General features: G+C 34.0%; 2 protein-coding genes across 2 annotated transcripts in view; both read left to right on the top strand.

The window, feature by feature from the left end:
• The window catches only part of LOC107445576 (tRNA Selenocysteine associated protein), a 363,438-nt gene that overhangs the window by 118,922 nt on the left and 233,441 nt on the right, over nucleotides 1-11,075 (top strand). The gene's annotated exons all lie outside the window — the stretch shown is intronic.
• LOC107445567 (testis-specific serine/threonine-protein kinase 2-like) lies at nucleotides 1,084-10,667 on the top strand. Its single transcript, XM_071182481.1, has 4 exons — nucleotides 1,084-1,393; nucleotides 4,412-4,596; nucleotides 7,328-7,549; nucleotides 10,320-10,667. Exons 1-4 carry the CDS (start codon nucleotides 1,169-1,171, stop codon nucleotides 10,618-10,620), a joined length of 933 nt encoding a protein of 310 aa, XP_071038582.1. The 5' UTR covers nucleotides 1,084-1,168; the 3' UTR covers nucleotides 10,621-10,667.

Here is an 11,075-nt window from a genome sequence, read left to right as displayed (position 1 = left end):
CCACCCGCACACTGACCGCAGCCAGCGATACTTGACTTCGGTAATCTGCTGGGAACCGTGTCTTAACGATCAGTCCACTGCGGGACTCAATTTATTGATATCGTTGCGCTTTCTGTAAAATGATTTTACATCATAGTCTAATTTAAATTAATTTCAGTCTCAAATATCCCAGATCTTTTCATACACTAAATTCAGATTTAGGTAAATATGAAAATCGTAACAACTATCTTGTACATTTGATTGGCTTTCAATATTTGATTTTGGTTTTCTTACAAGGTTATGCCATTGCTCCTTTCATGTAAAATAAAGTTTTGACTGGCGTATCATTTTACATTTTTGCGAATTTTTCTTGACGCAACCAATGTTAGTGGATTTGCCTGATATTTGAAATACTATTTTACAAATCCTCTGACATTGACTATATCATCCACGTAGGGAAATCATTATCTTTCAAATCAGAAAATCAACTTAAAAGCAGTTGATAAAATTTCCACATAATAGACGACATGTATAAAAGCATTAATATACATACAGTTAATTTTAACTCTGAATTTGTCTCTTTTTTATTGCCCCTGGGATGTGGGCCTCACGGTGGGAAAAACCGTTATAGAATGCCAAGATAAGTTGTAAATCGCCAATCAACCAAGATAAGTTATAAATCGCTATGTCACCAGATAGTTATAACATACCGGGGCTTTAGTGATTAGCATATAATTAGTATTGTCTATATTATTAAACTAAATCAGTTGGATACCAAGTGACGTCATCATAGGTAAATTGTGGCATTTGTAGATTCTAAGGCTCCTATACTAATATCAGGGTCTAATTCAGGGGCTCTAGTAGATTCAGAAGCCAATCACGTTCCACACTCACACACATGACGTTGTGGCTTGCAGGTATTCAAAAATCTGATTTAAATATCATGCTTAGGCAGAGTCACTTCACTTCTTTTCAAGTTGAAAGTACCTCGTTAATCAATTTTTGCTGTTTAGTCGAACAGGAAATCTGATGGGTTCGCAAAAGCATCATTTGTCATGACAGCCTCAGAACAGTAACTATCATACACTTGATTTCAATCCGATTCAAAATGTAAACAGTCCCACAAAATTGTTATAATTTAAAAATCAAAATTTTTCGTAGTTCATTTTCAAAATTCGTCATATAAGCTATGAATTTTTTATTCGATTCTCGTCCAAGTAAAAAGCTTAAAACAGAGTCTGGTGGTTGTAAGCCAAGGGCACCCAGTACAGATAATTATTCATTGATGAAAGACAAATATGTTTTAGCCGAAAATGGGTACACTGTTGGAAGAAAAATAGATTCAGGCACATTTGCTGTTGTGAGATATGCAGAAAAATCAACTACAAATGGTTCAACGCTTCTCGCTGTAAAGGTAAAGAGGGCATAATTTTTTTCTTCGTGTGAGATGGTACATTCTACAGTAAAAGCTCTATGAAGTGCAATACTTTCCGCAATTCTCTATAAACTAAACTGGTGTAAGCAATTAAGAGAAGTTGCAGACTTGGTCGATTATCTCTAGAACTACTGAACCGATTTAAAGGAAATTTGATATGTACTGTTTGTCTAAGATAGGTACTCTGACCGCCACTAAGTCTGCGGTAGTCTGGTGCTATGGAAACAAGAAGAGGGCATTTTAGGGAGGGTAACTTCGATGAAGCGGTCTCCTTTCCTCTGGCCGAAACCAGTCCTAAAGAGGGACCCCGCACCCCTACTTGAAATAATCATACCTCGTTACCATAGTCACCGCCACAGCTCCAGACGAATGTCTGGCAGAGTACCTATCTTAGACAAATAGTACATACATTGATACAATACAAAACAAATAACCACTCAGCAATTCTAATACACATACATGATCATACGCAACTCGTTGGAGTCGGAAGGTACAAGCAACAGCAGTTGCAGAATAAACAAAAAAAAATGGTTAATAGGGGGTATGGGGTTCCCTCTTACGGATATACAGTCCTTGCAGCACGACTTCATATTTGAAATAAGGCAGTTAATCATTTCCTGCGGCAATTGTCCTGAATTGTTCTTTGGCAATTTCACACCTTCCAACTTACCCACAATCATGCTTGTGTATTACAGTTGTTGAATGGTTATTTGTTTTGTATTGCATCAATGTACTATCAATGTATGTACACATCAAATTTCTTTAAAATCGATCCAGTAGTTCTGGAGATAATCGACCAACTTTGCAAATTCTCTTAATTTCTTACACCAGTGTAGATAAACTTTAGGGGTGAAAACAATGAAAATCATGTTGAAGAAATTTCTCATGCTAAATAAAAAACCATTAACTGCTCAAAAGTTGCATGAAAAACTAATTGCCGATTACTGTCTCTGAAGCAAACTGTAATTGATTTATTTTCGTTAATTCTAATGCCCTTGATAAATTTATTTATTTTTTACCTGCAAATACGAAGTATTTACATACCTGTTTTTGTATTTTATTATAATTTGCATCTGAAAATTAATGTAAAGTAATAAGGTTATATCATAGAAGACACAATAAAGATGAAAATAACGAAACAACTTTTTAGGTATTTAACTCTTTATTTAGAGCAGTCAAAATCAAAAGCGTAGTAATAGCTGGAGAGAATAAGAAAAATATATATTTCAGGTAAATACCTTTAAATTAGAGGTACAAAATATTTTATAGAAAAACGATACCTGTATAATTTTTTTCCAGGTAAAAATAATTGTAAGAAAACTGGACCGGCTAATAAAAATTCCCCGTCAACAGTAAAAAACTCTGCTAGACCATTCTGTGATATAGATATTTATAGCTTGTATTTGAAAAGGTTCATTAAAGCAAAAAATATTTTCTGATTTAATAAGGTTTCCACTTCTGATTGACTGTTTGATGCATTTTATGCGTAAGACTTTCGTTTTGCAATTATTTCATTGGATCCTGCGAAACCATCATTAGATTTTTATAAATAGTTAGATAATTCAACTCTTTACATATTTTATAAATTCGGAGTATTTAAGAGTAGACTCTGTATTAGAGTTAATTATAACTGAAATTAAAAAAGAATGTGGGGTTTAAAGTGACAGGAATCGGCTATACTGCGCTAAGTGTAAAAGTCACAACGTACTTTCATTAGTATGGTTGAACGATGTAGTAAACTTGCTTGACCCGGTGTTTGTCTTTATCCCATGTCAACAAAGTATCGCTGTATTATGACCTCTTAAAGGAGCAAATCCTTAAGAAGTCATATAGATGAAAAATATATACAAAATATAAACAAATATATACTCGAAGTTAAACAGACTATGAGAATTAGATATCTGAGAAATTGTGCGGACATCACAGAATTTTTTCTTTTTATTTATTTAATTTTGCTTTGTTTCCATTCAAAAATCTTAGTTTCTTTCTAGAAATCAATTTCATACTTAAATTACAGAACATAATCAGAAATTAATTTAAAGAATCAAATTTTTAGATTCCTTTTACGTTGAACCACCAAATATGTGGGGTGTTGTGTAATAAAAACATATTTCAAAACTTAATACAGTCAAACATGCGTAATTTGACCACTTGCTCCGGCGATCAGCTTAAGCAGGTGGTCAACTTATGAGGATGAGTCATTGTTCTTTTTTCTTATATTATGGTTTGTAATTATAACATATTTCTCGTATATACCGATTTGTCACGTTACTAGTACATATTTCTTACATATTATTATTCTATACAAGGATAAATGTAATTAAATTTTTTCAACATAACTTAAAAATTTTATTTGTCTAATACCCCATATATATTAAGAAATTTAATATTGAGAAATTTGTGATAAAAATTTAATACAGTTAACTGCTTAGTTTAAAAACGCAACTATGCATATTTAGTTAGTGGTGGTTGCCAGTTTATTACTATTAATAATAAACTGGCTACTATTGATAATTTCTTACACAATGAATACAGAAGAACCCTTGCAGTTGGAATATTTATCATTGAATCTATTGCAACATTTTAAAATACTTGTACATTCAAACCTTTTTGTCATAAAAAATAATCCCTAATGATTATGTGGACAATAAAAGATTTCAATAACAACAAAAGAAAAAAAAATGGAATAGAATTAAGATATATAAGCCTAATAATTTTCCATCTAATCAATTTATGAAGAGGCTTAACTCAGCTTTTAATACTATTTTCCCAATTTTGTGAAATTCTGAATACCATAGAAAATTCAATGGAAAGATTAGCTTTTTTTTCGGTGAAGTTATGAAAGGTTTAGAATATAACTCCTGGGCAAATTTAATTTATTTTAGTAGTCAACATACAAAATAGATTGGTGATCAGGTTACAAAGATTATGTTCCTTTTTATGACATAATTCGTATTTAAGAAAAATCAATTGAATTATGTTCCTTTTTATGTCTAGATTATTGATAAGGCGAAAGCATCTCCCCTGTTTATTGAAAAGTTTCTGGGGAGGGAGTTAGACATTTGGCCAAGGTTACGTCATCGCCACATAATCCAAGTGGACAGAATGTTTCAAATTCAGGAGCGAATTTATGTTTTCATGGAACTGGCTGCCGGTGGATCTGTAATTGAATTTGTACAAAGGTGAGTACAGAAATAATGTACTTCACTCATTTTTCTCCTTTACACAAAAACTTCAAATGCATGGAACATTATTTACTTAAGCCGTTCGAATATCGAAATATTTTAACATGATACATTTTACTATTGAATATTTTAACAAATATAATGAGCACAATTAGTTAATAAAATGGACAACGACGGTTAAAGTTTAAAAAAGGGCTGCCTATCTCTAAGGCATTATTCTGTATGTTTTGAGCTATATTTAGAATAGTTAATGAAAGAAGTTATGCAAAACGAAAAACGTGTGTGATCAATTGCGTACTACATTTCTATTTAAGCAGTGAAACCATTTAAAAGTTGACCATTGCAATGCATCAATTTTATGGTTACGGTTAAACAGGTATCCAACTTATCAAGAAGTAACGCAACTGTTTTTGCTATTGATGTTTATTTATAGATAACAGATTATCAACTTGATAGAAAATAGAAGTGACGCAACTGTTTTTGTAATTGATGTTTAATTATTGCCTCACTTATTAAGAAAGTCCATATAACATATGTTACTCAGTACTTTTTAACTTTAGGTTGGTTAATATTTTCACTTTTCACATGATTAATTTTATGTAATTATAAGCGTAATATTGACCGGTCTATCAGAAATTGCACCTTACTGAATCGAAAATGGCTCAGTCAGAATTTATCATTTTATCAACAAATCAAAAACTATTATATGAATTATTTTAAATCAGTGAAAATTGCTACGCAATGTTATATGTTGTATGTAATTGCTACGCATGTTAATGTAATTGCTATGCAATATAAAATTAAATCAGTGAAAATTGCTANGTCATCGCCACATAATCCAAGTGGACAGAATGTTTCAAATTCAGGAGCGAATTTATGTTTTCATGGAACTGGCTGCCGGTGGATCTGTAATTGAATTTGTACAAAGGTGAGTAGAGAAATAATGTACTTAACTCATTTTTCTCCTTTACGCAAAAACTTCGAATGCATGGAACATTATTTACTTAAACCGTTCGAATATCGAAATATTTTAACATGATGCATTTTACTATTGAATATTTTAACAAATATAATGAGCACTATTAGTTAATAAAATGGACAACACCGGATAAAGTTTAAAAAAGGGCTGTCTATCTATAAGACATTATTCTGTATGTTTTGAGCTACATTTAGAATAGTTAATGAAAGAAGTTATGCAAAACGAAAAACGTGTGTGATCGATTGCATACTACATTTCTGTGTAAGCAGTGAAACCATTTAAAAGTTGACCATTGCAATGCATCAAATTTATGGTTATGGTTAAACAGTCAAGTCCAACTTATCAAGAAGTACCGCAACTGTTTTTGCTAAATTGATGTTCATTTATAGATAACAGATGACCAACTTGATAGAAAATAGAAGTGACGCAACTGCTTTTGTAATTGATGTTTAATTATTGGCCCACTTATTAAGAAAGTCCACATAGCATGTTACTCAGTACTTTTTGTTGGTTAATATTTTTACATGATTAATTTTATGTAATTATAAGCGTAATATTGACGGGTCTATCAGAAATTGCACCTTACTGAATCAAAAATGGCTCAGTCAGAATTTATCATTTTATCAACAAATCAAAAACTATTACATGAATTATTTTAAAAAATCTTCGTTAAACACGTACTACAGTATTTATTACATTTATTGTTATACTTTTACCTAAGTCCATCGAAATGGATAGAATTATTAAACCCATACGCATAAAAAACACGGTTTTGAGAAAACTAAATTTAAAATGTGCTATACTATATTCGATTCATCTATGCACGCTATAGCAAAATGAAAGTTTTGTCTTTTATATTTCTGTAAGCTTGAGTTTGTACTTTTCAGAAAATATTTTTAGGTGCGTATTTACGAAAAAAATACGCATTACACGCGAGAAAATAAAAATACATTTCTGTATTTTCCTCGTTATATCAGTTTGCGATTATATTAATGTACATAATGTGCTTCATTTTTGACGCAATTTCTTATTATAAATGTAAAACGTGGTCATTAGAAACTACCTTTCCGTGTTTCCCAAAGTGTGGTACGCGTACCACCAGGGGTACGGGAACAGATTAGTGGGGGTACGACGCGTTCTTATGTGAAATATCTTGCAATAAACGAAAATTGAAAAAAAATTTTATTTGAAAACAAAGCTATGCATGGAAATTTACGATTAAGTATTTTTCTATTGGCTATTTTTGGCAGAGCTAACAGTTAACAATTAGTGGTTTCAACTGTCAGTTGTGATTTTTAACTTTTGTAAAATTTTTTTACAGTTAAAAAATACATTAATTTTTTTATTAGTGATACACAGCGTTACGAAAAATTTAGAGAGGGTACACAAACGTCATAAGTTTGGGAAACAATGCCCTACGTAATTAAACATTGCCGACCTCCATCTGTCGGTGAAAAAGAATATCAGTTATTATTACTCATACACTACAATGAGCTACTGGAGCATTCTGGTGAAAAATAGAACAGGATGGAAAGGATTCTATTCTAGCGTAGGCTTTGGCCCACAAAATGCTGTCTAGTCAGCAAAATAAATAAATAAAGATAATTAAGAAAACAGTGTCACGCCTCTCCTCTCAATTTACAAAAATATTTGGTTTTCAGGGTGTATATAGAAAGTATCTCTTTTGAACCAACATTTCTGATTTTTATAGCAATGAAATTTCTATAGAATGATTTTTTTTTTAAATAGACATGGGGCAATTGAAGAAGATATGGCAAAAATGTGGAGCCGAAACATGTGCCAGGGTCTGCGTTATTGTCATAAAAAAGGTGTTGCCCACAGAGATTTGAAATGCGACAACTTGCTGCTGGACAAAAATCTTCAAGTGAAAATTGGCGACTTCGGATTTTGCTGTAAGAGTGTCAATTCGGCGACAAGGCTTCCCATCTACAGTACTACATATTGTGGCAGGTAAATTGTTTGTTATGACGTGACAACAATCATTCATTGAGATCATTAAAATATTTTAGTGTTTAAACTAACTTCGGGATAATTGATATCGCCTAGAAATCGGCTATTGAGGTTTCGATAATTAAATCAAAAATTACATCCTCAGGATCATTCAATCCTTATAAATGACTGTACAGTCATTTATAAGGATTGAATAACACTGAGGATGTAACTTTTGTTTTAATTATCTTGGTTTTTCAAGGGCTCAGTCGCCACATGAAATAATGCTTTTTGGCGAATAATATGCTGTTTTTATGAGGATTCGTAATAACTATTCATGACTGCTATTAGGTTGAGTTTTGCCTGTCTTTAGCCAGCACTCTCTATGTTTAAATGAAAATAGCGCAAAATGTGAACATGAAGAAAATTCATAGTTTTTTGTAATTGAAGAGCATTTAAGATCTAATTTTTTAACATATAAAAAAATGGTTTCATTAACTGTTCATTAATATTTGCAAAAATTAAGAATTTTTAATCGATTTTAATTTAGGTCCAAAGATTTCGCTAAATTTGCTACTAAGCAATTTTAATATCTTTTTAAATATTTTAGATATGTGAACATTCTAAAGCACTGATAATTCTTAGAATTATACCTTTACCAGGGCTGTGAAGTAAAAACATAGAAAAAACATTCCCATTTTCTCCCTATGGCAACGGAAAATTTTGCTTTCTCTCCACGACAGTACTGACTAGAGAAAAATCAAGATTTGATGAAAACATGGTAATGAAGAGGGGGGAAGTGCGGAGAGTGGAAAAATCACGCAACCTTAAAACGCCTAATCTATTTTAAAACAAGTATAGGAATCAAACTTAATGACTTAAAGGGGTGACCTAAAATATGCTAATTAATTAGTGCAAAGATATTTTAAGTTACAAAATGAGACAAAAATGTGCTGTCTCTGAATATTTGTTTTAAAGTCATATATTTAAAATTTGATCACTGAGAAACTATTCGCCGAATTTGTTCAAATTTTGTATTTTGTCACATGAAATTACAATCTTTAAAATTATATATAAAAATTTTTTTATATCTTACTATTCAAGATTTTTTTTTACTTTTATTATGTTGTTGTTCATTTACGTCGCACTAGAGCTACCACAATGGGCCATTGGCGACGGTCTGGGAAGCATCCCTGAGGATGATCCGAAGGCACGCCATCACAACTTTGATCCTCTGCAGAGGGGATGGCACCCTCGCTCCGATAGCCCGACGACCTGCACGCGAAGTCGAGCACTTTACGGTAGAACAGTTTAACGAGGACCAATACCGCACACCCTCGGTCCCTTCACAGACTGATCCAAGTGGTCACCCACCCGCACACTGACCGTAGCCAGTGATGCTTGACTTCGGTGCTCTGCTGGGAACCGTGTCTTAAAGATCAATCTACTGCGGGACACTGTTATTATGTAACAATAAAAAAATGAATGATTATGGAAAAAAGACTCATTTTTTGTGTGGAATTATCTTTAGATAAACGAATTTTATAATTGAGAGTAAAAAGTTTTCGATTTGCTTTAAAACTTCTCGAGATATGGAAAAATACCCAAAAGATAAAATTAACATTAAGGAGACCAGTCTTTCGACCGCTCTCCTGACTAAACGATTGGAACCTTATTTTGAGGGTCAGGAATCTAAATCCATCGAAAAATATGTATGTTTATTCAGAGAAAGTACGTTTTGTATCTGATTTTGTAATTCAAAGCATCATGTGCACTAGTAAATTAGCATATTTGAAGTCAACCTTAAACCATTAAGATTGATTTCGAGTTCCGCTTTTATCCCCGCCTGTAAACTTAACTAAAACACATGCTCTTTGAAACATTATTCGAGTCTTTATTAAACAATATATTTTATACAGTGAGACAATCTGTCATAGCGAACCATCTGCAGAACCAGCAATAAGTCCACTATAAACAATGGTTGACTATATCTAAAATCTTTGAAAAAATATTTAGTATTGTTGGAAATAGTGATTATTATTATATAGTTGTTGTAGTCATTTAAGTCGCACGAGAGCTAAACAATGGGCTATTGACGACGGTCTGGGGAAACGTCCCTGAGGATGATCCGAACACATGCCATCACAATTTTGTTCCTCTGCAGAGTGGATGGGTCCCGCAGTGGACCGATCGTTAAGACACGGTTCCCATCAGATCACCGAAGTCAAGCATCACTGGCAACGGTCAGTGTGCGGGTGGGTGACCACTTGGATCAGTCTGCGTAGGGACCAAGGGTGTGCGGTATTGGTCCTCGTTAAACTGTGCTACCGTAAAGTGCTCGACTTCGCGCGCAAGTCATCGGGCTACCGAAGCGGGGGAGCCATCCCCTCCGCAGAGGATCAAAATTGTGATGGCATGTCTTCGGATCACCCTCCGGGATGTTTCCCAGACCGTCACCAACAGCCTTTTGTGCAGCTCTAGTGCGACGTAAATTAACAACAATAACAGCAGAGTGGATGGCACCCCCGCTTCGATAGCCCGACGACCTGCTCGCGTAATCGAGCACTTTACGGCAGAACAGTTTAACGAGGACCAATACCGCACACCCTAGGTCTCTATGCAGACTAAACCAAGTGGTCACCCACCTGCACACTGACCACAGCCAGTGATGCTTAACTTCAGTCCACTGCGGGAACCGTGTCTTGATAATCAGTCCACTGCGGGACCTATGATTATATAGAAAATTATTATTATATAATAAAGTAATTTGATTATTTCCTAATTTTTTTAGTTCATCGTATGTTGCTCCTGAAGTAATAGAAGGACAGCCATACGATCCTATATCTGCTGATATCTGGAGTGCTGGAATTTGTATTTTTGTGATCCTGAATAACGCTATGCCATTCGATGACAGCAACATAAGACAAATGCACGACGACCAGGTGACCAAGAACTGGAGTTACACTTCAAAATGCAAGAATAAGTTATCGCAGTCGGCAAAGAGACTCATTAGCAGGATGCTTGAACCTTTGCCATCAGAGAGGCCATCCATGGATGAGATCCTGAGCTGTACTTGGATGCGACGCACTTAGTTTAAAATTTTATTAAAGAATAAAATCAAGTGGAACAAAAAATGGCTGTTGTCTGTGATTTTTTGGTACAACAGGTAATTTTATTTTATAACTAGCGTTGAGCAGTCGAAACTGACCCAATTCTGAATTAAGGCCAATCAATGGTCAATTCCGAAGTCTTGTAATTTTGAACCCAATCCAGAAGGCGGGAAAAATCCTGCATCAAATATTGGGACAAATGCCGACCACCCAGTGTAGGGGTCAGGGAACTGGCCTTGCATCAGATAGGTTCTGGGCTCGAATCCTGGGCAAGGCATGGATGCTCTTTCTTTCTCTGTACTATCTGTATTTACTGTGGGAGCAACGTTGGCCCACCTAATATGGTGCTTCCGAAAGAGTGGCCAACAAATTTGCCCTTTCTGCCTATATATATATATTGGGACAAACTAGCCTTTGCGGGGGACTTATTGATGGAT

This window comes from Parasteatoda tepidariorum, chromosome 6, assembly GCF_043381705.1.
Source record: "Parasteatoda tepidariorum isolate YZ-2023 chromosome 6, CAS_Ptep_4.0, whole genome shotgun sequence".
Taxonomy (NCBI): domain Eukaryota; kingdom Metazoa; phylum Arthropoda; class Arachnida; order Araneae; family Theridiidae; genus Parasteatoda; species Parasteatoda tepidariorum.
Note: the sequence above shows the minus strand (reverse complement) of the source record. Positions and strands in the feature narration are given on the sequence as shown.